The sequence below is a fragment of the Lutra lutra genome, chromosome 1 (genome assembly GCF_902655055.1).
Source record: "Lutra lutra chromosome 1, mLutLut1.2, whole genome shotgun sequence".
In the NCBI taxonomy this organism is placed as follows: domain Eukaryota; kingdom Metazoa; phylum Chordata; class Mammalia; order Carnivora; family Mustelidae; genus Lutra; species Lutra lutra.
In genome coordinates this window covers 108,979,256-109,005,318 of record NC_062278.1, presented here as the reverse complement: position 1 = coordinate 109,005,318, position 26,063 = coordinate 108,979,256, and the positions used below count along the sequence as shown (strand labels likewise).

General features: G+C 38.1%; 1 protein-coding gene across 2 annotated transcripts in view; it reads right to left on the bottom strand.

Moving 5' to 3' along the window:
* The window catches only part of VPS8 (VPS8 subunit of CORVET complex), a 247,869-nt gene that overhangs the window by 41,686 nt on the left and 180,120 nt on the right, over positions 1–26,063 (bottom strand). For both annotated transcript variants that reach the window (XM_047732015.1, XM_047732018.1), the window contains 5 exons: positions 22,220–22,301; positions 21,783–21,865; positions 11,935–12,015; positions 10,142–10,311; positions 6,891–7,056 (listed from right to left, as the gene is read on the bottom strand). In XM_047732015.1, coding sequence (XP_047587971.1) covers positions 6,891–7,056; positions 10,142–10,311; positions 11,935–12,015; positions 21,783–21,865; positions 22,220–22,301 — 582 coding nt within the window. The remainder of the gene's footprint in view (positions 1–6,890; positions 7,057–10,141; positions 10,312–11,934; positions 12,016–21,782; positions 21,866–22,219; positions 22,302–26,063) is intronic.

Sequence of the window (26,063 nt, the reverse complement as noted above, 5' to 3'; positions counted from 1 at the left end):
AATGTACATGTCTTTCTACCAACAGGAGATGATTTATCCAACCCTGTAAAAATACCAAGCAATAGGTTATAAAACTTTCTAATGAGTCTCTAAATACTCTTGTTTATTTTTTTTAAGTTTTACAAGGAATAACAATTTGAATGTTTCTGACACAAAAAATGTGTTCGCTTAGGGGTAACCTGGGTGGCTTGAGTCGGTTGAGTGTTTGACTCTTGATTTTGGCTCAAGTCATGATCTCAGGGTTCCATGGGATCAAGCCCCTCACTGGGCTCCGTGCTCAGTGGGGAGCCTGCTTGAGGATTCTCTCTCCCTCACCTCCACCCCTTCTCCTGCTCACGTGTTCTCTCTCTAAAATAAATAAATCTAAATAAAAAAGTGTTAGGTTAATACCAGCTCTCAAGTATTCTAAGCCCTGTTAAAAATATGTTAAAACTACAATTTAGTAAATCTTCAATTATGTTTCCCTTGAATTCACATGTTGCCTGTTGATCAATTATTTTAAAATTGAATTGCAGGTTAATTTCTTCTATTGCTCACCAGTGCCAATGAAGATGGTTATTTGCTACTATAAATTTAATAAAGGAGTAAACAAATAATCCAAGAAAATAATTACATTATATAGCACATGGGAACAACATTTGTGGAGAAAATACAGTAGACTGATAAGTACTTCAATTGAAATTTATTTCTCCAATGTAGTTTGTCTGAAATCAAACTAGAGAATCAGACAGACTTGCAAGATCTAGTTATGGGTCTAAACATTTCAGATTGAGCTGTTGTAAACCTGAGGCGAGGAGAAGAGATAAGGAAAGAAGGAAACTTGAGTCATTCTTCCCCTTCATAAGGAATAAAAGTAGTTATTCCAAAGGAGAGTAGGCTTTCTGGGGGAATAACTCCCTATCATGTCTGTGCACACATGCTATTGGGAGGCAACTAATATACTGACCACTTATGCAAAACAGAAATGAGGTAGGGAGCAACAAGAAGACAGGCCTCATCCACCAAAGCCACAGTTTTGAGGGTAACTGTTGCATTTTGTTGGGCTGGAGTCAGAAACTGAACAAGTGAAAAATTATCACAAGTCTTGGAAAAGAAGGAAACAACAAGCTGATTGGACTGAAAGATCATGTTACAGAGGCAGTGAGAAGGTTCAAGTGCACTCAGTGACTCCTGGTAGTAGCGAGCAACAAGTGGGAGCTGACAGGCAACCTCAGCTTGATTTTGGAGTCACTGGGGCAGGCCCTCACTTCTCTTCTCCTCCATGCACTGCTTGAAACTTAATGACCAGGGCTGGGAGAGTTTTCAAAGGAAATTAAGTGAACAAAGGAGAACTTTCTTTTCTTTCTTTTTTAAAAGTTTATTTATTTATTAGAGAGAGAACATGAGCAGGGTGGAGAGGAACAGAGGGAGAGGGAGAAGCATCCCCACAGAGCAGGAGCCCAATGTGGGGCTTGATCCCAAGACCTGAAATCGTGACTGGAGCCAAAGGCAGATGCTTAACTTACTGAGCCACCCCGGTGCCCCAAAGTAGAACTTTATTTATTTAAATTTTATTTAATAAAAGCTATCAAATACAAACCTAGTATTTTCATTTTAAATTTTCTTGTAATTAAAAATGGAATGGCTCACACATGGTAAGAAATCTTAATTAGCACAGCCAATATGGTATGGAGGTATTTTAAAAATCGGTCTTACCAGGTTTCAATAAAGCCAAAATGCTAAAAATAGAACAGGCTGGAGGCAGGAAAACTGGGGGTGATGACGGTCCTGCACAAACCAAGTTCAAATACTGGCCTCCCTTCTCTGTTCTGCAAATAGTTCCTTCAGTTGTAAAAGAGGGAACAAATCACCCTCGTAAAATAGTGAAGATTAGGGTAAACACATCTACAGCATATGTTTGATAAATTTCATTGTCTCTTTCCTTCTTGTGTTACCAATCCATTAGATCTTTTTACGGTGTCTTAGTAACAAAAATAAGAGACACAGACAGCTAGGAGAAAATTTAAGAAATCCCAAATAGTTCTCATTAGAGAACTATTACTTCATATGATTCAAGAATCACTGCTTCTTTACTAGGAAGTATCAAACAAAGATTTCCAAAAGGATCTGACCAGCAATCTTACTGGAGTTTCCTCCACAATGAAAAGATTTAGTCATCTCTTTCTCCTTCCAGAATGGGAAAGCCTCAGATAGCTTCAGAAATAAAGCTGCCTTTGACATGGAGGTCCAATTTGAAGAGAATTCCCCCTTTCTAGGTGCTCTGAGAGAAGGTAAGAAGTCAGTGAAAGAGAATACTGTCTTTCTTCACTGTCTGAGGTATGTGGAATTGGGTACAGGCCAACCAGTGCAGTATAAATGGCTTCAACATTCAACACCTACTTAGGAACATATTCTCAGCCAAACGTGGAATAAAAAAGAACTTCCTAAAACATGATAAAAACATTACACACACAAAGTCTGTGATTAACATCATACTTGATGAAAAATTTGACATCTTCTCCCTAAGATCAGTAACAAGGCAAAGAGGTTTCTTCTCACCATTCCTATTCAACACTATAGGTCAATGAGATAAGGCAAGAAATAAAAGGCGATAAGGCAAGAAATAAAAGGTGTAAGATTGAAAAGAAGAAAGAAAAGTCTTTATTTGCATACAATATGACTATCTATGTAGAAAATACCAAAGAACCATTAAAAAAAATACTAGTACTAACAAGTAAGCTTTTTAAGGTCACTGGTCCCTGGATACAAGGTCAATATACCAAAATAAGTTGCATTTCTATATTCCAACAACAAATAATTAGAAGGCAAAATATAAAACAATAAAATATATAATACACCAAAGGTCATTACATACTTAGAAATGAATCTTAGAAATAAAACACGTAAGATTTACATGCCCCAAACTATAAAACACTGGTGAAATAAATAAAAAAAGACTGAAATAAATTGATAGACATACCATGTTGATGGACTGGAAGACTCAATATTGTTAAAACATAAACTCTCCCCAAATCGATCAATCAATAGATCTAACACAATCCCAATAAAATCCCAGCATGACTTTTTGGTAGAAATTGACAAGCTGATTTTAAATTTTACATGGAAAAGCAAAGGAATTAGAATAGTCAAATGTTAGTAAGAATAAAGTTGGAGGACTCATACTACCTGATATTCACATTTACTAAAAAACCACAGTATTGGAGAAAGGATAAATATAAAGACCACTGGAAGAATATAAAATCAAGAAATAGACCTAAACATACATAGTCAATGGATTTTTGACTAAGATACAAAGGCAGTTCAATGGATAACAACATGCAAAAGAATAAACTCCAATCTTTATCCTGTAGCCTAATAAAAATGATCTCAAAATGGATCTGTGGTTGCCAGGGATTAAGAGTAGGGGAAAGGTTGACTACAAAGAGATACAGGAGACACCCAAGAGTAGGTAATAATACTATAGCTTGATTGTAAAGGTGACTGTGAAAACTCATGGAACGTAAATTTTACTGTTTGAAAATTATGTATTAAAATATGTAATTACATGGATAAAACACAATTTTATTTTTTTTTTTAAAGAAAAAAGGTCTATATTAGCTGCTTGGGACTATCTAGAAAGACAAATTTGATTGGTAATATCCAAACAATTACATAATACAATCACAAATTCATTTATGAATAGGATACAACTGAAAGAGAAAAAAAAAAAACAACAAAAACTAAAATGCCCCAAGATGTGACTTAAGAATTTGCATAAGAATCTGCATTCAGCTTGGAAACATGCTGGAAATCACAAGGCCTATCTTTCCTTCCCTAAATGCAAACAAGGAAGCATTCTGGATGACTAGTTAATAAAATTTTCAATCTGGAAACCACACTCAACATCTTTACATGTAAAGTCCTGTAAATCTCTAAATTCAACAATGAATTCTCTTATTCCCAAGTCTTTGTTTACTGCTTCCTATCTCAGTAAATGGTACCATCATCCACCAACTATTTAAGTAAGAAATCTGGGTACTATTTCTGACTCCTCCCTTTGTCTTACCTGCTCCATCCAACACATTTATCATCAAGTCCTGATAATTTCTCTCTCAGTTAAATGCTGTGAAGCAGAAAAGAGCACGGAACTGGAAGTTGAATGTGATTGGATGAGAGGGTAAAAAGAGGGTGGTCTGAGATGCAGGTGGTGAGGAAAGCAGGGACCATATTAATTATTCTGATGTTTGTGCACATCTCAAACACATCTCAAATATGTAGTATTTTCCCCATCCCAACTTCTATCATTCTAACACAAGTTATCACTTCTTTCCTCTAAATTACATCAATATTCTTGGTCTCTCTACATCTGTTCTTGCTTCCATTTTCAATCCATTTTCTACACTGTAGTTAGAGTGCTCTAAGAATACTGCTCTGGAAAAAATTGCTATTCTGATCAGATATCATTCCTTCCTTAAAACCCCTTAAAATCCCCCTTTTTTTTTTTTAAATAAGATTTTATTTGACAAGGAGAGACAGCAAGCATAAGCAAGGGGAGCTGCAGAGGAAGAGGGAGAAGCTGGCTCCCCACTGAGCAGGGAGCCCTACATGGGGCTTGATCCCAGGACCCTGTGGTCAGTCATGACCTGAGCTGAAGGCAGACACTTACCCGACTGAGCCACCCCGGCACACCATACCCTCCCCACTTCTCTGATACAGTCATCAGAGTAATTAATATGATTCCTTTATACCACAGCAGCCTCACCTCATACCACTCACTCTCTCACATTCTTGATCTAGTCATGCTCAATGTTTAGCTTCACAGCAGAGATGCTATGTTAGTTCTACCTATATTGTTTCCTTGGCCTAGAGTATCCCTCATTCTAACTACCACTGCACCTAAATTTGTCTAGCTTACTTCCCTTTTTCCTTCAGGGCAGCTAACATGGCACTTTCGGGATGCCTTCTGTGATTTACCATGTTGATTAAGTCCACTTATTACCTGCTCTTACAGCACAGTTCATCTGCAAATACTTGTGGCATAATAATAAAAGAATATATATATGATTTATATATATATATATTTTGGTCTTTGTCCCCGGTTTATGGTACTTTGCTCTTTAAACTCTTGGAATCTCGGGAGTGATGAGTGCCTTCTGTATGCTAGTGAGATGACTGGTATCTCTGGTCTCCTAGATGGCTTCAGGTTGGAGGTTGGTCACTAGAGGGTGGGAACTTTCAGCTCTACCATCCCCTGTCCTGCCCCCCTAATCCCCAACATCTGGGAAGGGGAGAGAGGCTAGAGATTGAGTTTAATCACCAATGGCCAACGATTTTAATCAATTATGCCTATGTAATGAGATCCCTACAGAAACCCTCAAATGGCCAGGTTCAAGGAGATTTTGAGTTAGTGAACGTATTGAGGTATTGGGAAGGTAGCATGCTAGGAGAGGACATGGAAGCATCCTTCTCCCCTCCATACCTCGTCCTACACATTTTTTCCATTTGGCTGCTCCTGAGTTGGGTCCTTTCATAAACAGGTAAATGTAAAGCATTTTCCTAAGTTCTAGGAGTTGCTCTAGTGAATTATCGAACTACAGGGGGTTGATTATGGGAACTTCTGAGTCTGCAAAGTCAGACAGAAGGGTGGGTAACTGGGGCATTTCATTTGCAAGTGGTGTTTGAAGTGAGGGTAGTCTTGTGTGAATGAATCCTTAAACCTGTGGAAGCTGATGCTAACTCCTGGTAATTAGCATTGGAAGTAAATTATTGGACACCCAGCTGATGTCCAGAGTATTGACAGAATCAGTGTATGACCTGGTGTTGAAAAAAATACCACATATTTGGTGTCATAAAGAAATTGAGAATACTAATTCAAAATTTGTTTGTAACTTCACTGGTTATATACTCCACAAGACAAAATGTCTTGTCATTGCTGGATCCCTGGCACTCAGCACAGTGCCTGGCATATTGTTCCATACACACTGGATGAAGAGAAATGAATGCCTACCAACAGAGTATAAAAATTCTGAACTGTTATTTGGGAGAAGTTAAAGCAGAGTTTTTTTTCTGGGTACTTCTAAAATAGCACTGAAAGCTGATGAAACAGAAAATCAACAGGTTCAACTTTTCACAAAGTGATGTTAAAGCCAACTACAGGGCAGGGGGCACAGAGGAAGGAGCAAGAAACAGCAAATGTGACACTCCTTCCCTCTCTCTGAAGAGGAAATAAATCAAGAACAGAATAATGATCAAGTCAAAGCAGCTAGCAACTGCTCCTCCTCCACACTGGGGCCCTCGTGTTGTCAAGTTCTGTTCTCCCAAAAGTTAGTATGCAGTGGAGTTCAACTGCACTACTGCTTGCTTAAGAAGAAGAAAAGAAAGGCTGTAAAATAAGCAGAAGTTTTATCTACTCCATTAGTCAGACTCCAAAAGCAATGCCTATTTCTCAAATGAACATGACTGTGTGACGTTCTTTGAAGAGAGGTACCCAGCTGAGGAAACCATGTACAGAGCACGTGTGTACTTACCTTGTCTGCTGGCCCCACTACCGAGTGACAGCTCCGCACTCTTCAGCACACAGCTACTATGAAGACTATAGCGTTTGGACTTGCTGACCTTGTACTTGGTCAAAGGCTCCTCAGCGGGCTCATGGGGGTACATCCCCTCTGTTCAACTAGCTCTTATGCTTTTTAAGGGCAGAAAATGTCTTCTCTTGCTCCTAAGTCCCTGTTTTTCAGTGTGGGGCAAAGAAGAGAGGGTCTTCAAATACTGAACAGGGCTGAGCAGAAGATGACATGTACCGGATACCCATGAGGTAAAATCTGTGGAGACCTACAAGACAAATGGGGCCAGGCCTGCAAGACATCGGTAAGAAAAGACTAACTCCATCTTGTCATGGAAATAAGTCTTACCTGGGATGGGGCTGTCTTCCCCTTTTTAACTTCAGATGAGTTTTCATTTAATTTCCCTACTTTGTTACTTGAGCTGCATTTGTAGCAGGTCCATCTCGTCTGCCCCTCGGTCTCTATGGTGCATTCTTTGTTTTGTAGACAGAATGAGTGGTACAAATGGCCACAGCTGCAAAATGAAGGCAACCAATTTGCACTTTTCTCATCATAAAAGCCACAAACTTACGCTACGTTAGAGTGTATTTATAAGTGATAAATATTTGTAATAAGCTGGAACGCACGGACTGTGGTACAGTTAAGAAGAAAGGTCGGGGCGCCTGGGTGGCTCAGTGGGTTAAGCTGCTGCCTTCGGCTCAGGTCATGATCTCAGGGTCCTGGGATCGAGTCCCACATCGGAATCTGCTCAGCAGGGAGCCTGCTTCCCTCTCTCTCTCTCTCTCTGCCTGCCTTTCTGTCTACTTGTGATCTCTCTCTGTCAAATAAATAAATAAAATCTTAAAAAAAAAAAAAAGAAAGGAAATTTACTTCTTGTTGTCCTCTCTTCTAAAATCTGGACTCACATATCTGTACACTTACATTGTGAGTAGCAACAGAATCACAGTACTCTGATTATAAACCACCTGGGAGAGGACTTGAACTTCTGTTCATTTCTCAAATCATGACATATTTTTAGATAGTATAAAAAACGCAATGGGGGGGGGCGCCTGGGTGGCTCAGTGGGTTAAGCAGCTGCCTTCGGCTCAGGTCATGATCTCAGAGTCCTGGGATCGAGCCCCGCATCGGGCTCTCTGCTCAGCGGGGAGCCTGTTTCCTCCTCTCTCTCTACCTGCCTCTCTGCCTGCTTGTGATCTCTCTGTCAAATAAATAAATAAAAAATAAAATCTTTAAAAAAAAAAAAACGCAATAGGGGAAAATCATAATGATTCAAGTATCTTGATGACAACATGAGTGGTCTGCCTTATCAAATCCAAGGCAACAGTGGTGATTTGATTATTTACAAAAATGACAGTGTTACAGTAAACTCTTACACTATCTGTAAGAAGAAATTCCCTATTGATTACTAAATAAGCCTCCCAGAAGTGAGTTGAATAGAATTCTCAGTCATCTATACTGATTCCTCCTTATTTCTCCAACCTGAAATGTTGGACCACCTCAGAAGTCAATTCTGTTCTACAGTCTTTCTCTACTCTTTCTCTTCTATAGCTACGCTTTGCTTCTTTGGTGATTACTTTCAGTACCATGGCTTTAACACACCACCTACATGCGGATGGGATGTCTTACAGGCGTCTTAACACACATCAAACCAAATTCTTAATTTCCACTCTGCTCTATCCCTACTGCATTGTTCTCATCCAACCTTCCACATCTCAATAAAAAGCAACTAGGGAGATGAAGAGGATAAGAGAGCTGGGGAAAATCGGAGGGGGGAGACAAACCATGAGACTGTGGACTCTGAGAGACAAACTGAGGGTTTTGCAGGGGGAGGGTGGGAGGTGGGTATTGAGGAGGGCAAGTATTGCATGGAGCACTGAGTGTGGTGCATAAACAATGAATTGTGGAACATCGAAATAAAATAAAATCAAATTAAATAAAAAAATAAAATAAAAAGCAACTACATTCTTCCAGTTGCTCAGGCCACAAATGTGTTTTGTGTTTTTTTTTGTTTTTTAAAAGATTATTTATTTATTTGACAGAGACACAGCGAGAGAGGGAACACAAGCACGGGGAGTGGGAGAGGGAGAAGCAGGTTTCTCACTGATCAGGGAGCCTGCTGTGGGACTCGATCCCAGGACCCTGGCATCATGACCTGAGTGGAAGGCAGACACTTAATGACTGAGCCACCCAGGTGCCCCTCAGGCCACAAACTTTGGCATCATCCTTGACCATTCTCTTTCTTTCACACCTCATATCCAATCTATAAAGAGTCTTATCAGCTCTACCTTCAAAATATATCCAAAATCCTACCACTTCTTATTTCATTAGTACCGCCTTGGGCCATCTCTCCCTTGGATTACTCCAATAACCTAATTGGTCTTCCTGCTTTCACCTCTGACCTTCTATAATTCATTCTCAACACAGTAAAGTGATCTTTAAGACATAGGCCAGATTATGTCAAACCTATCCTCAACCATCCAATGGCTTCTCATCTCAGAGTAGAAGTTTAACTCTCTATAATGACCCAGATCCTGCATGATTTGGCCTGCTCTTCCTCTGAAGCCATCTCTTATCATCTTCACTTTCCTTCACTCAGCTCTGCCAACACAAGCCCACTTACTTATTGTTCCACAGATCATGGACTATGCTCCAGTATCATGGTTTCTGCACTTGGTGATTCTCTGCCTGGGGCACCCTCTCCCTGATACTGCATGGCCACTTCCCTTAGGTCTTTACTCAAATGTCACTAAACTAGTGAGACTTTCCTAATTACTCTTTGGATATTAGTAGCTCCCAACATTCCTTTACACCATATGTTATTTTATTCATGGTAATTATTACATTTTTATTAATTTTTTAATTGTCTGTTATTAAGTCACTGTATCAGTGATGCTTTTCCTGATCACCCTATATACCATATATTCCCCCACCAAACACTGTTCTCACTTAACAGGTCTTATTTTTTTCCACCATAGTCACTAGCAGGCATTTTACTTGTTTGTTTGTCCCTGCCACTGGACTATAAACTCAATGAGAACAGATCCTTTGTTCTATTCAGGCTGTACCCTATCAGTTTGAACAGTGCTTGGCGTACAGTGTGAGCTCAATAAATATGTGTTGAGAATGGACTCTTTGTGTGATGAGAACTTCTTCCCTTTCCAACCATCAAATCTGCCAATTATCCTATGTCTATAATAATAGAAGCTATAACATTTATATAGTGCTTACTATATGTCAGCACGATGACACCTGTAATCTTCACAAAACCCTAAGGACAAGGTTATTATCATCTCAATTTACAGATGAGGAAACTAAGATGTAAAGAGATTAAATAACATGTCTGAAGTCTCATGGGTAGTAAGTGGTAGAATCAGGATTTGAACTCAAAAAGTTTGGGTCCAGCGTCCATCTTAGATTGTCAGCACCCACATATTCCCACAACCCCTATGCAGAATGTTAAGGTCTATGACAGGAACTTTGCCTCGTTTTGTTCACTGCTAGAGTGATTGCTTGGGGCTGTGTATTCACGTGTATCCCTGCCTGGTAATACCATACAAGTCACACACCATACTGTATAACATTTCCTTTCTCTTGCTTACCTAAAGACAATGATTTCATCAGCCATTTCTTGGCGTCTCTTGTACTGCTGCAAACATATAGAGCAGTAATCTTGCTTGGGATTCAGTCCTTTGGTGACTGAAGCTCTCAGGTTACATAATGACCAATGAAGATCTTGGTTTAGAAGGCTAGTAGTTGTTTCCAGCAGGGTCTATGAAAGACCAAAAGAACACACACACACACAGACAAATGATTAAGTGAAAGAGAAAGAGAGGGTGAGGGAGGAATGGCATTGTTGAGTTTTCAACCACAAACAGTGAAGTTAGAATATACTATGAAGGCAAAACATTGATAAAACAAACACCAAATACTCCGAGACTGAAGTGGTTAACTTTGACGTGCAAGTAATGACAACTGCCTACATTAAGAGTCTCAAAATACTTATTAAAATGCTGTCATTAGTTTCTACTGAGAAATGTGTGCTCTGCCATTCTGTGGCTTAATTCAGTACTGATGGCTTTCAAATGACTAGATAAACCCAAACCTGTTTATTTATTATATTTCTATAATAAATTCCTTCTGATGACTCAAAGTGTTAATGAACAACCAAAAAATGCTGTGTGGTTTTTTTTCTTTTTTTTAAATAGAAACTGCATCTGTGGCAATATTTCAAATAACCTTTCAATGAAAAAGCTAATGGCCATTACTCAGTTTTCATCTCCCTTGGGCAGAGAGATCACATTTTCCTGATCACTTACAAGTCATTTGAATCTACTTAAGACTGTGACATCTGTCAGTAAGTCACATAAAGACATTTTCATAGCTATCACATTAAGTCATTTTAAGGCTCTGTGTGCTTGTATTGTTTTCCTACTATCTAATTTTCAACATTCATATATATCACTTAAATGTGCAGTCCCAAAGGGGAGACATACTGCCCATCCTCTTTGCTCGTCCTTTAATTTTATCTGTAATGCAGAATTTTTAGGTCTAATGGTCTTACCATTGTAATTCTCTCCAATCAACCCATCTTTTCTCCTCTTTGAAGAGTCTGCAAGAACTTCCTACCTTGCCCTCAGCTTCCCTTCTGCCAACACAGAGTCCATGCCTGCAGGGCTGTCTGTCCCCCTGGGTACACTGAGCAAAGCCGCAGTTCTTAAACACCCCAAGAAAAGTCCTGTCACCCCCAATTTTTCTTTTCTTCTCTTGGGTTACTGAAAAAGCAGATATTGTATCTAACATGCCCAAATGATGCTTTTCCTAGGTGGCTTCATGAGTCACTTTGATCTATACTAAGGAAAAAAATCTGTATATCATGCTGGTTCCTACGGAGAATTAATGCTACAGACAGTTCTGAGTTAAAGAAAAACCAATGACCATTTTTGGTTAGTGGTAATTATCTGCTTCAGAATGTTTAATAAAAGACAAGGAATTTTTTTCCTTCATTTTTCTATACTCAGGCTAACTTTTTTCATGGGTTACATTTTTGCATTAAATTATTTTTCCAGAAAGTTTCTCACACTTTCCATTTGGGGGAAAACAAACAAACAAACAAACAAAAACCTGTTCCATTGCTAATGAGTCAAACGAATAAAATGAATCTAAGTCTGATGCATTTCCACATTCTAGGATATCTATGTGTGTATGTGTATGTGCGTGTGTGTGTGTATTAATTAAGGCCAACAGATTTAAAAATTTTTTAAAAAGCATACACTTCAAGCTACCAAACTTCCATTAAATAGACAGGAATTTTTAAAGAAAAAGTATAGCTGCAAAGAAAAGGAAATAGCTTCTTTTTACCTTAGGACAGTCTTAGAAACAGAAAATAGCTTACTTGTTCATAGTTAAAGGTATCCAACATTCCCAGAATAAGTCCCTGGATTTCTCCAAGTTTTCCTTTTCCATAAACTGGATCCTAATTACAAAAAAGTTGCAAAAATGTTTAATTCTGTTCTTGGTATTTTAATATTACTTTAATATATGTTATCTGAAAACGCTGAATACTCAAATACTTTTCTACACTCAGTAAGTATTTATTCTTCTATGAACTTTCACTAGAAATGCATATCAGTTTCCCTCTGGCCATCACAAATATTTTGAAAAGATAAATAACATTTAAGTGATAAAAGCCCCTTACTTGACATTGTTTTTTGCAAGTCTCATTAAAGTTCACCCTGGTTTTCTTTTGGCAAGAAGCTTCCTCTCCCTCATATTAAACATCATCTGTCCCTCTCTGCAACCTTATTTATCTGCTACATTAAAACAACGTTCACCTGAATACCAGAACCTGTCCAATAAACCTACATTTGGCCACCACCTGGCCCCAGTTTAGGAGACAAGACTTTCTGGATCCAAGAAGTAGCTTTCAGTTTTTCAAAGCTTTTTTTAGTTAAGTCCCTACTGATAAACAACAGATATGTAGATACCCAATCTCTCCTCCACCGCTTTTCCTCTGAAGTATGCCAAGTAACTTGTTTATTATGTACAATCTATAAAACACTGAAGTGTACAAAAACAAATAATAAACAGACACAAAAAACTGAAATCCAGCCACACAGAGATAAATACTATTGATACTGTTTTCCAGCCTTGTTTCTGGGAAAGGAAAGAGAGGGTAAGAAACAGAGATGTATTTCCTAGTGTACAGAATAGGAGTATTTTACATACTTTCATGATAGTATATTGTGAGCAGTATCAGCAAGTATTTCATAACAACGACAGAGTATGAATAATGTGAAAATACCACATGTCATTTTCTCTTGTTAGACATTTAAGTTTGCCTCCCCCTTCCCAAATCCCACTCATGATGGTTAAATGCTGGTAGTTGTAAATTTTGGTCTGAATATCTGATTCTTTAGAGGAGATGTCTAGAAAGGGAATTACAGATTCAAAGAAGATTTTTATGGGTATTGATATATACTGCCAAATTGCTCCACCACAAAGTCGCATGATGCAACTTTTATCTCCATCAGCATCCATCTTTGGCTAGGCTGAGAATTATAATTAAAACATTGCTAATAACTGAGTATGTCAAGTCTATTACTTTACTCTGAGGTTATGTCTGACATAAATGACTCTCCCATGCCAAAAAGGGGAGCCCAACTCTACAGCAACGATGAACATAGCTGCTATTTATATGTGCCACATCGTTACATTCCTTCCAGAACATTTATAAATGAAAAAATTCAAGCTCAGAGAGGCTAAATAAAATTCTCTAAGATCACAGAACTAGTAAGCAGATAAACTGGGATTTGAATCTAGGTACTTCAGAAACCGTTTTTTTTTTTTTTAAAGATGAGAGAGAGAGAAAGAACATGCAGTGGGGAGGGGGAAAGAGAGGGGAAGGGAGAAATCCATGCAGACTCTGTGCTGAGCCCCTGAACATGGGCCTCAATCCCATACCGCAAGCCAAGCCAAAATCAAGAGTTGGACCCCCAAAGGACTGCTACCCAGGCACACCAGAAACCATGTTTTTAATTAACATGTTATACTGGTCTTCCAAGTATAGATACCTAAACTAATAAACTAAATAATAAGCTAATGTTTGCTGGAAAATACAGGTAACATTTCTGGTTACTTCTTAGGGAGTGGTTGTTATTAAAATTTTGGTGCATTAGGGCACCTGGATGGCTCAGTTGGTTAAGCCTCTGCCTTTGGCTCAGGTCATGATCCTGGGATCCCTGGATCGAGCCTCATGTGGGGCTCCCTGCTCAGCAGGAAGTCTGCTCCTCCTTCCACCCCCTGCTGTTTATGCATGCTCTCTCTCTCTCTCATTCTCTCTCAAATAAATAAAATCTTTAAAAAAAATCTCGGTGCCTTGAAAGTAATTGTGAGCTCAGATGTTAAGACAAGACTGTAAAGCAGGAACAACGTAGGAGAGAGTTCCAGAAATATGAGAAGAAATCTTGTCTTCCTGCTCTTACAGCACAGTCTGAGCATTTCCTTCTTTTTCCCTTCTAGATTCCAACGATCGCTCCCGGAAGACTGGCTGCGTACAGTTTCTAACCAAATCAGCCTGTAGTACTTTCAGGTGCTCTAAAGCAGCAAAAGCTTGTCTGCCATAGGTTCCTGGTCCCTGCTGCTGAGCTTATGCTTAAGGAATGAAAGGCACAGAAAAACTATGTATTTGTGTCCTAATTAACACGTTTACAAGTTTGGATTAAACTGTCACTGAAGCTTAATGGGGACATTTTCTGTTTCACAGGTAGAGATCGTGTAGCTAAGGTAAAGGTACCTGTCAAACACATGCAGACCATTTATTTACAAAGGCCTGACTGTAGATATCTCAGACTAATTTTTTATTAGAAAAACAACTTAGGCATATACTCATAATTTTTTATTTTTTGCATGAAAACAGATCCTTCTTAATGCTTCTGAATTTACACTCAATTATGCTTTAGGTCAAACTCTTAATAAATACACCTATTTCTCAAAGTATCAAGGGACAGCGTGATACCTTATTATAAGAAGTGTATTATAGTAGCTACTGTAAGATGTGCGTTCAATACACTAATACAGCTCTAGCACAGAAACGCTCTGTCATTTGTTTCTGACAAGGGTAGTTTGGAGAGTAAAAGGTCTTTAAAAGGTTAAATTCTGGGAAAAGGAAGAAATCTTTATAGGTCATGCTATATTTGTATCAGTACACTTCACTTTAATATGCATAATTTAAAGGCAAAATCATGAAAATTACCTCATGCTGGGACAACATATAAATTATAGAATGCAAAAGGGAGCTCAAGCCTTCTAGCACAGCATGTATGCAATCCAATAGCTTTTCAAATTATTTTCCAAAGATGACCGTTAGATGCTTTGGCAATGAATAACTGCTGAGGTTTGTCTTCAACTTATTTGTAAGCCATAAAAGAAGAGCACACATGGGTACTTCGCATAAACCTGGTTTCTAAAAAGCTTTTTAGAAAAAGATGTGACGGCCGCTTTTCCCTCGCTCCTGCTTTCTGTGGCCTACTGTAGCATGTATGTGGTTTGTTTTGTAATTAAAATCTTTCCTAATCAAGCATTACTTTAAAATATGAATAATGCCCTCCACAGGCTAGGATATAAATCACTTGTTTTCCTCAGTAAGACAGTCACAAACAGCTTCTCAGAAGCCAAGAATCACTTTTTGCCGTAGAGTAGAGATCACTAAAAGCAAACTGGGAAGGCCGAATCTGTAAAACCAAATATGGACCCTTCAAAACACTCCCAACTAACTTACCATCTACTGCTCACGGAAGCAGCCTGCACAAGTCGGGTTCCAAGCATCAGCTGAATAAACATTTAGAGGTCAAGAAGCTCTTGGGGAAACCCCTATCATGAGAACATCTTCTCTGGAGAAATAGTATCTATCTGAGCAACTGCTCGTCTAAGAAACTGTCACTCCCTCTCTTCCGTCCAGGGGACTTGGTAAAGAGGGGTGGATCTGAAGTATGCCAGGGCTGATGCTGGGTACGGAAGGCCTCAACTTTGGAGCTGGAAGACCTAGGTTCAAGTTCCAGCTATGGCCACTTAATAACTGAGCAGACTAAGATAGCACTTTCCTCACGAGCAACATGGGGATCTCACTATTTCTCCAGCTTAATGTACACAGAGGTCAAAGGAGATAAAGAACACAGAAGTGCTTATGAACTGCTGAGAACTACTGCTGAGGTGACTGAGCCAGCTAAAACCCAGCGAGTATACACTATGTGCCCTGCACGGTGCTGGAACACAGGAAATAATCTAGGCAATATTCTAGTGAAGAATGCTTGGCAATGGATTGAAAATTGGGTCTAATGAAAAAAAAGATGACAAGGGACAAGATTTAAACAAACAAACAAACCAACAAAACAGAAAACCCCCAAACCTAAAAACATAAACACTCCTGGTTTGAGTACTTGATAACTTAGATGGAACAGATCAACTCCTTGAAAGACACACTACTGAAACTCACACATGTAGAAACATTTAACAAATGGGCCTGGTCTCTTAACCAAATTGAATCCTTAATAACATTTCAAAATAGAAGCCACCAGGCCCACATGGTTTCACTGATGTATTCTACCAAATATTTAGGAAGAAATTATATCAATATCCTACAATCTGTTTTAGAAAATAGAAGCAGAGGGAACACCTAACTCATTTGATGAGGCCAGCATTACCCAGACAAAACCAGACAAAGACAATAAAAAAGCTGGCAAGTTACTTTGTGGATACAGACAATATGCTTCTACAGTTTATATGGAAAGGCAAAAGACCCAAGGTAGCTAACACAACATTGGAGGAGGACAAAGTCAGAGGACTGACACTATCTGACTTTCACAATTACTATGAAGCTGCAATAATCAAGATAATGTGGTACTGACAAAAGACCAAACAAAGAGATCACTGGAGAAGAACAGAGCACTTAGAAATAAACCCCCATAAATATAGCCAACTGAGCAAAGGCTATTCAATGAAGAAAAGGGTAGTCTTTCAACAAATGGTGCTGGAAAAACTGGACATCCACATGTAGAAAAATGACTCTAGACATTGACCTTACATCTTTCATAAAAATTAACTCAAAATGGATCACAGACCTAAAATGTAAAATGCAGGACTATAAAACTTCTAGAACATGGGAAAAAAATTTAGGTGAACTTGGGTTTGATGATGAGTTTTTAGATACAACACTAAATACACAATCCATGAAAAAAAAATCCCTGAAAAGTTGGACCTCGTTAAAATTTAAAAACCTTCTGCTTAATGAAAAGACACTGTTGAGAGAATGAAAAGAAAAGCCACCAACTGGGAAAATACGCGCAAAACATATCTGACAAAAAACTTCTATAAAAAAATATACAAAGAACTCTTAAAACTCAATAGTTAAAAAACATGACCCAACTAATGGGGATACACAGACGGCAAGTAAGCACATAAAAAGGTGTTCCAAGTCATTGTTCATTACGGAACAGCATATTAAAATAATAAGACCACTACATACATATTAGAATGGTTAAAATCCAAAACAATGGATTTACGGACACTTGCTCTATAGCCCAGAGTATGGCCTATCTTAGTAAACATTCCATGTACAACCTGAGAAGAATGTGACTTCTGCCGTTAGAATTAATATGTAAATGTCAACTAGGTCAAAGTGGTTAAAACTGTTTGACAGAAAAGTGTTATCATCTTTATTTTTGTTCCTCTTTTTTTCCTCTGGTGCTGTTAAGCTTTTCTGTTAACCCGATTTTGAACAATTATGATGGACCTTGTATTTTTCCTCATACTGCTCAGGTTTGGGATTATCGATCTATGTGCTAATAGTTCTCAATAAATCTGAAAAATATTCAGCCAGTTTTTCTTCAAGTATTTTTTTCTGACTCCCTGTTTTCAGGATTCCAAGGATACATATTCTGGGCTGCTTGAAATTGTCCCAGAGTTCACGGACTCTTTTTTTTTTTTTTTTTTTTTTCAATTCACCTTTCTCTGTTTCATTTTGGATAGTCTGTATTGCTAGGTTTTCAAATTCACTTATCTTTTCTTCTGTTTTGGTGTCCTTGTTCGCTAATTTTAATATCCAATGTCATATGTGGGTTTCATTTTCCAGCTTCTCTGAATACACTGTAATTTTTTTATTCGATGTAATACCATAAATTTTACACTGTTGGGTCCTGGATATTTTTGTATTCCTTAAAGTATTTTTAATCTTTGTTCTGGGAGGCAGTTAAATTACTTGGTAAGTTTGATCCTTTCAGGTCTTGCTATTAAGATTTGCTAGCATGAGTGGAGTTATGTATCTAGGGCTGCTTCCCACTATTGAGTACTTCTGAGTACTCTACCCCATGTTCTGTGCATTATGAGGTCTTCATTCTAGTCTTGCTATTGGCTCTGTGTACATGCAAGTATTATTACCTCTGATCCTTTCAGGTGGTTTTTCCTTGGCCTAGCTAGTTTCCTTATACCATGCACTTACACTTGAGATAGGGGCCTTCTGCACATCTCCAGAGTTCTGCTGCCTGGTACTTGCCTACAAACTCTGGCCACCTCAGTCTCTTGATTCTCAGCTCCATCTCCTCAAAGCAATGAATATGCTGGAAACTGGCTGGGATCCCCTCCCTGCACTATTGCCTAGGAAGTCTCTCAAGACATTAAGGTGGGACAAACACAGGGCTTACCTTGTCTGTTTCCAGTCTCTTAGTTATCAATGACCTTTATTGCCTGATGCCCAGTTTTTTAAAAAACTGTTTCATATACTCTGTCCAATATTTTGGCTGCTTCAAGCAAGGGGGTAAATCTGTTACTCCACTTGGGGCAGAAGTGGAATTCCTGCACCCTTGGCTTTTATTCACTCTAAAAATATTTAGTTCCTACTGTATGTCAGGTACCTCTGGGCTAGGTGATGTTGACAGAGTAGCAAAGTATAGTCTTATTCTGAAGGTCCTTCCATTCTAATGGTAAATAAAGATCGGTAAATAGACCTGATCCTTAGATGTTTCCAAGAACTCCACTTTTAGGCTTCTGCTTTTCTCGCTAATTCATTTCCTCCTAACATTCACCTAGTTTCAAGAACTTAACTACCACTTCTGTGCTGACAATTTCCGAGTCTATGTCTCCACTTCTACTTCTTCCCATAAAGTCCAGTCCCATGTTTCCCCACTGCTCATTGTTAGTCACATGAAACATGAGTTCTTGTGTTTCCCTACCTCTAAACGTCAAAAAGTCAAGTGGATTCTACTAACTAACCTCCAAATCCATCTTCTCCTAGCCACTCTATGCAACGCAATTAACAAATTTTGAGTACCTATTACATTCTGGGTATTCCTAGGCCTTCAGTCTTATCTCTTCCAATTTATCCTGTATAACATATTGGATGAATGATTTTTCTAAAGAGAAACATTATTCCATCATTCCTCTGCTTAAAATCCTTTGAGGAGAATCTACTAATGTTAAAATTAAATCCAAAGTTCTACCTTATGGTTCACAAAGCAATTAAGAACACAGTCCCTGCCAGTCTCTCAAATTTCAGCTCCGTGACTCACCTTTATTCTTGTCCTATGTTCCGAGCATACTTAACACTTGCAACTCCTCCAAATGTACCATGTTTTACCTCACATTCTTTGTATATATAGTTCACTCTGCTTAGAATAGCCCTATCTCCTTTTTTCCCCTAATTCCTTTAGGCTATTTAAGATTCAGTTCAGACATTTCCTCCTCCAGGAAATCTTCCCAAATTCTCCAGTCTGTTTCAGATATACTTTTATTGGTACTCCTTTGACTAGATATATTCAGAAACCCAACTCATTCCAACTTATTAAAAAAAACTAACTGTTGTAAAGATACTGGGCTGTTTCGAGGATCCAAGCCAAGGAATGCAGGTGAGCCTTTACAGCTACAACAAAGGACTCAAATGCCATCAAGATTTCTGTGGTCTCCTCTCCCTGTGCCTTGTCTCCTCTCCTGGTGTCTTCTCTTCTTTTCTTCATGCATTTTGTCTATTTTCCTCTTTGTGTGTCTGCTTTACTCTTCCCCTTCTCTCCGTGATTTTTTTTTTTTAACCATTTCAGCCAACATGATGGAAAAGTAGTCACTGTCAGTTGCTGAACTTTGTACCTCATATAACTCAGAGGCCTGAAGAGCGGCTCATTCATCCTCTTCAAGTTCAGTTCTACAATTTCCTGGAAAAGGCACTGACTGGCCCTGCTTAGGCCAGTTGCTCACCCTGACTCAATCTAGTAGAGTCAGGGTCCTGCTGTCAGACGCTGCTCCTGCTGTAATCACATGGCCTGAAAATGTAGGGATGAAGTGGCAATCACCCTAGTGGGGGTTCACAGCAGATAATCCTTCAGGTGGCCACCATTACTTGCTTAGAGCCCAAAGAAGAGCTACATCAGAACACTTTCTGTCTCTCCTAAAAGCTCTTTAGGACTAGAGCTAAGGTTTTCATCTACATAGGAAATGACCAAACAGGGTAACATATAATTAATAAACAAATTAGTTAATGCCTCAAAAGACCAGGCACTGAAACAACAGAAAAGCTTACACAATATAATAGGAACCAGCATAAATTAGAACGTGAGAGACTTTTGTGGTAGCCCGGGTTCTGCCACAAACAGCAAACCAAGTACTAGCTTTTCTATACTTCAGTTTCCTCCTTCATCAACAGAAATTCCTGTAGTAGCCCTACCTACCTGAAGAGAATGTTCTGAGTTTCAACTGAGATACCATCTGTGAAAGCACCTTGAGAAAAATAAAAATCTCTACACAAATATAAGGTAGAGTTATTATTACAGTAATCACAAACGTGCAAATAACAAATTTAAGAAAGAGCATACCCTCTTGATTCATGGGAAAAGAAGGCAGAACATACCTTTTCTACCACTGGAAGTAGAAAATGCTAAGAACACAATTAAAATGAATGCCAAAAAAATTAAAATAAATGCCAATATAACTCAAACTAAAGGGAAGATTTTCTAATATCAAAAGCCTTCAAAGTCAGGAGCCTGGAAAAAACAAAAATTTAAAAAATCACGTGCTTTTGCCAAGAGAAAAACTGATTTTTGTTTCTTGTAATTTATGTACCAAAGTGTGGTTAAAGCTCAACACAAAGCAAAATGCATACACTGAAAGTGAAGCTACTTTTGACCTTAAGATTTCATTTTTTCTAATTTACTTGGTAAATTAAAGTATTTCTGCCTTATGGAAATACTACTTTATATTCAATTAAAAACATTATGACTAACGTATTCTAAAATGGACATAAGAGAAGTGGTTTATATCAAAGACTTTGCCACCACATGCTCAGGATCAAACGAAAGAGGATGTGTGCAGATACATAACTGTGATGAGAGCCTATGGATACAGCAGTCTGTATCAGCAAAGCCCAGACACTTCATACCAGATGCAAGTGGAGCTTGGCAAGTCTTAAAAGAGAGCTGCCAGGGACATTCTTGATGGGAGAAAAATCATTTGAGAATTATAAAGACCAATGGCATCATAGTACTGTTTTTTGATGGTTTTTGGGTGTGCGTGCATGTGTGTGTGTGTGTGTGTGTGTGTCTATGCTGCATAAAATGAAGGAAGACAAAATGGATTCTAAGGATAATTCCTACTATTTCCCCAGGAATGTTCACAAAGTTTCTGAAAAATTTATCTTGGGGTATTTTTGGTGTTCTTTTAATGATGTTGGGAACGTTCATGCCTTTTGCTGAAGGAAATAGGTACTTCCTTCAAATGATATTTCCTATAAGGGTTGGACATAAAATTTTTTTTTCTGAGTTGGAAAACTTAAGTTACAACCCTTGATTCAGAAATGACTATATTAATGTAATTTTTAGGTTATTATATATTTTTTTAATCTAAAAGGCACAATTCACTGGCAATAAATGGTGATTCTCTCCCAGTTAGCATATGAATAGGAAGCCTATACATCTGAATCCCCAGATGCCAGTGAACACGTGAAGGCTGCACACCCACCTGGAAGGTCCCCAGCCTGTGCCAGGGAAACCCACACTCCTGGAGCACCAGGAAAGGCTCAAGGATGACAGTCGTTAAGTTAGATAGTTAGCAATGACAAAAATCAGCTGCATTACTCTAGAGACCCATTTAAACATTAGCTTAATTTGTTATTTAAACATGACTAGAATATTAGTTGAAACTGATCAACACTGAATTTTCTCCCCCCTTTTTTTTTTTTTTTTTTAATTTTCTCCCCTTTTAACTCACCTGTAAGATTCTTTGCAAGATCGATGGGAGGGCAATAAACGCTGCCATGCTGTTGAGAACTTGCATGGTCAGAGACTTCAGAGCTGTTGTAATAATAAAATGTTAATATTACGGTTAGTTTAAAGTAAGAGGTTTTGGTTTTTCCTACAAGTCCATGGAAAATAGTAGATTTATATAGTTTCCTAGAAACCCAGCTAACCAGGACCAGTTGGATATTTTAAAGTCAACTGCTGATAAATAACAAAGCTACTATTATTCAAGACAAATGATGCAACTGGTGCCATAGAAAGAACTGAATAAAAGATGAGATTAACACTATACGACAATTTCATTAAGAAAAACACTAATACTATGATACTGGGAAAAGGTATCGTAATAATAATTTTTCACAGATGAAAGTTGGTGATGGTATAGGTGGACTCTGATGATGTAATTACCTTCCGGGTGCAGATGAGGTGCAGCTGATCCAGAGAGCTTCTGGGGGGCCATCATTGCCTCCAGTAATGGAAACCAGAGTGCCTACAATGTCAGAGGAAACCAAAGCACTCTGTTATATTTAAGATTGGCTTCAGCATAGTGCTTTACAGGTTGAGATGTACCTCTCACATACATTTGTTTATAAACATTTTATTATTATTATTATTTTTTTTTTTTTTAATTTGACAGACAGAGATCACAAGCAGGCAGAGAGGCAGGCAGAGAGACAGGAGGAAGCAGGCTCCCTGCTGAGCAGAGAGCCCAATGCAGGGCTCGATCCCAGGACCCTGAGATCATGACCTGAGCCGAAGGCAGCAGCCTAACCCACTGAGCCACCCAGGCGCCCCCTACATTTTATTATTTTTAAAAGATTTTATTTATTTACTTGACAGAGAGAGACATAGTGAGAGGGAACATAAGCAGGGGGAGTGAGAGAGGGAGAAGCAGGCTTCCCACCAAGACGGGAGCCAGATGTGGGGCTCAATCCCAGGACCCTGGGATCATGATCTGAGCCAAAGGCAGACGCTTAACGACTGAGCCACCCAGGCACCCTGTTTATAAACATTTTAAAAACAAAAGATAGAACACTTGACTGGGAAGAGAAACAACAATAAGAAGCAATGAGCACAGTTACAATAGGTATCTTTACTATGCGCCTTGGGAAAATAAAGAAACTGCAGTAAGTCTAGACCCTGGAACTGCAGTCTTCTGTGTTTTAGGACAAGGCCTGTTCAAAGGAGACACAGCCGAGCTGCCAGCCGGGTTCTCATACACGGTGCTGTACACGCACCCCTGACCAAGTCTAAGTGACCCTATGTACTGCAGGACAGGACACAGGGCCACCCCTTCCGCCACCTCACCTCCCCCACATTTCTCTCAGCCGCATCAAGCAAGAGAAATGAATACAGGTTGTCCAAAGTTTTCCCCTCTCTAAAGCGTTGTTTTGTATTACGTCAGTCATCATAGACCAAGAAGTAGAAGTTAACATTATTTCAATTAACATTTCCAACCACATCAGGAGATAAATTAATAGATCCACCATTTATTTATTCCTATTATGTTGGTCCTCAATTAAATGATTTACACAACTTTCTCATTTCAATTTCGTAACAGCCTTATACAATAAGCATGATATTCACTTGAGATAAGAAACTTAAGTTTAGAAAAGTAATTTGCCAAAGATCACACTACCAGTTAACTGGTACTCTGACTCCAAATTCTGTCCTCTTCCTTTTTTTGGGGGGGAGGGGGAGGGCAGGGATCTTTAATCAAAAATCAAACTAATACATTTTAAGTTTTCAGACATGGTTTCTTGTTGGACAATCATTTACAGAAGGCCTTAACTCTATGTCTTGGGAGGAACATATTCCTGAAAACACCTGGGAGCCATGAAGAAAGGTCAAAGCAGAACAAGAGTGGTTATTTACAGAAAAGGGCATATTCTGCACCCCACCACCTGACCCCATACAAATTCTATGGCAGTGGAGATATGGGAGCCTCTGAAGGCAAAGGGAACAGGCTGTAGGTCCAGTAACCACTGGTTGACCTCCCAACTGAAGAGCTCTACTAGGAAGCCTTTATCTGTCCCCATTTAAGGTTTTATGAGGCCAAGATTTCATACTAATAACTTTTGATGTATTTCTTCAAGTTCTCAAGATACTGGCTTTAACTATATTACATATGGCAAATTGTTTATTTTATTGAAATTTTAACTTATTTAGTACTCATGAACTATTAGTGTTGTATTTTATTCTTGGATAGCCTTATTTAGCTTACCTTTTTTTTAAACATGTTTTTATAACCACATTATTTATTTCTGTGTAGGTTATTTTAATGTATTATTTATTTATTGTATAATTTATTTTAATTATATATGGGATACATTTTGTTTTTATATTTATTATGTTTAGAAATTTCATTTTTAAATTTTCTTATTTAATCCAGACAATTCAGAAAGAATTACTTTTGTAAAGATTAGCTGTTTCTTGACTATAAATGGTAGACTGGGGGAAGCATGGTTGTGGAGGTAATAGCCATGGGATACGTTCACACTCTACACAGAGGAATTATTTTTCTTTAATTAAATCTCCACACAAACCATCCCCTGAGAGGAACACAACTAAACCTGAATTCCTTTCTTATGCTGTGTAATACACAGCTTCCTTTTCAGGGAATTATATCCATAATAACAAAGCCAAACTCTTTGTTATATGTAATCACCGTGTATTAAGGCGGCCCCATAAACAGATAGAGAAAAGTAGGACAGGCAGAGATTCTACTTGAGAAAGGATTAACAGCCCAATTTCCTGTAGTCTGCTTTAAGTAAATACTCATAATATTAAGTCTTGTGATGATAACTTCTGGAAAGAGATATTATGAACAGTCTACTGTCAAACTTCCAAACACTTCAAATCTTCTAGTTAGTTGAATGTCTGTAATAACAGCTTTTGTTCTCACTCTCTCCAAAACAAAACAAAGAGAATCAAGACAAACCACCATTAAAACCCCCCAAAATCGAATGTTTGGTATTACATAAGATCAGTCTAGCATTTTTCACATAAGACAGTATTTATATAAAATTTACATTCAAATATTTCTGTTGTTATAATGAAACTTGTTCAGAAATGAAGCAGAAACCAGTTGTTGGAGGGAGGGGCCACAAAGAGAGGGTGTGTGTGTGTTTCTCTAACACAGGGAGAGACAAATAGACTTTTCTCATACACAGCCAGTCAATAGCGTAATAATAGCCATAGAGAAGTGAAAATTTCAAAGGACAGGAAGAAGTCTAACATCTAATATTTTTACTAAAACAAATCCCAACTCGGGGAAAGAAAAAAAAGATGGAATGAGTTTTCCTTTGGCCACATCAAAAGAAGCATTGTTCCTATCTCTGATTAAGAGATACAAAGTTCAAATACAGTTGGAATAATCCCTAGAGTTCTGGAGCCATGGATTTTTATAACTAATTCTACTGTTAATACATGTGAGTCATATATTTCAGCTTATGTGAACCTAAACAGCCCTACTTATAAAACATAATTATCCTTTTCACTTAAATTTTCCATGAGAAGATGGAGGAGTATCAAATAGATACTGGAGAGGTGATGGAAGGGTTGAAAAGTGAAAAAGATTTAGAATAAAGTACATATGAACATGGCTTAAAGAATTCTACCTTTTCATGTTTCTCTATCAAAATATAACCATGTCCAAATATAGCCAGCCAACCAAAAGATAAATGAAAATAAAAACTCAGAAATAGAAAAATCATGGCAAAACGACTGCTAAAAAGCTCAAAATCCATTTTCAAAAGATTAAACAATTTATGGGAATTGTGGACACAGAAAAGAATGTATGTGTTACTGGACTCAATGAGGTTAATTAAAATTAAGAGGGATGGAGGAGAGAGTGGGAGCAAGCATGAATTCACGTGTTTCCTTACTGGGTTGGCATCACAGATACTATAAAACAGAAATGTAATTATAAATAAATAATTTCAATCTGTTACAGTCATTCAGGTTTTTTTTAAGCTGTAGTGATATTTATTAAGAAATAGTATGGTGAAGAAATATTAATTTGAAATTCAGAAAGCTTCCTAATGGAGACTGACTACTATATTTATTTGTAAAAGCAAGCATTTCCTGATTTAGGCTGATAAGAAGTACCTGGACTGATGGTCCCCCAGTGATAATGATGGTTATTTCTGGGTGATAGGATCTTAACAAGGTAATTTTTAATTTATTTATTTATTTTAAGATTTTATTTATTTATTTGACAGACAGAGATCACAAGTAGGCAGAGAGGCAG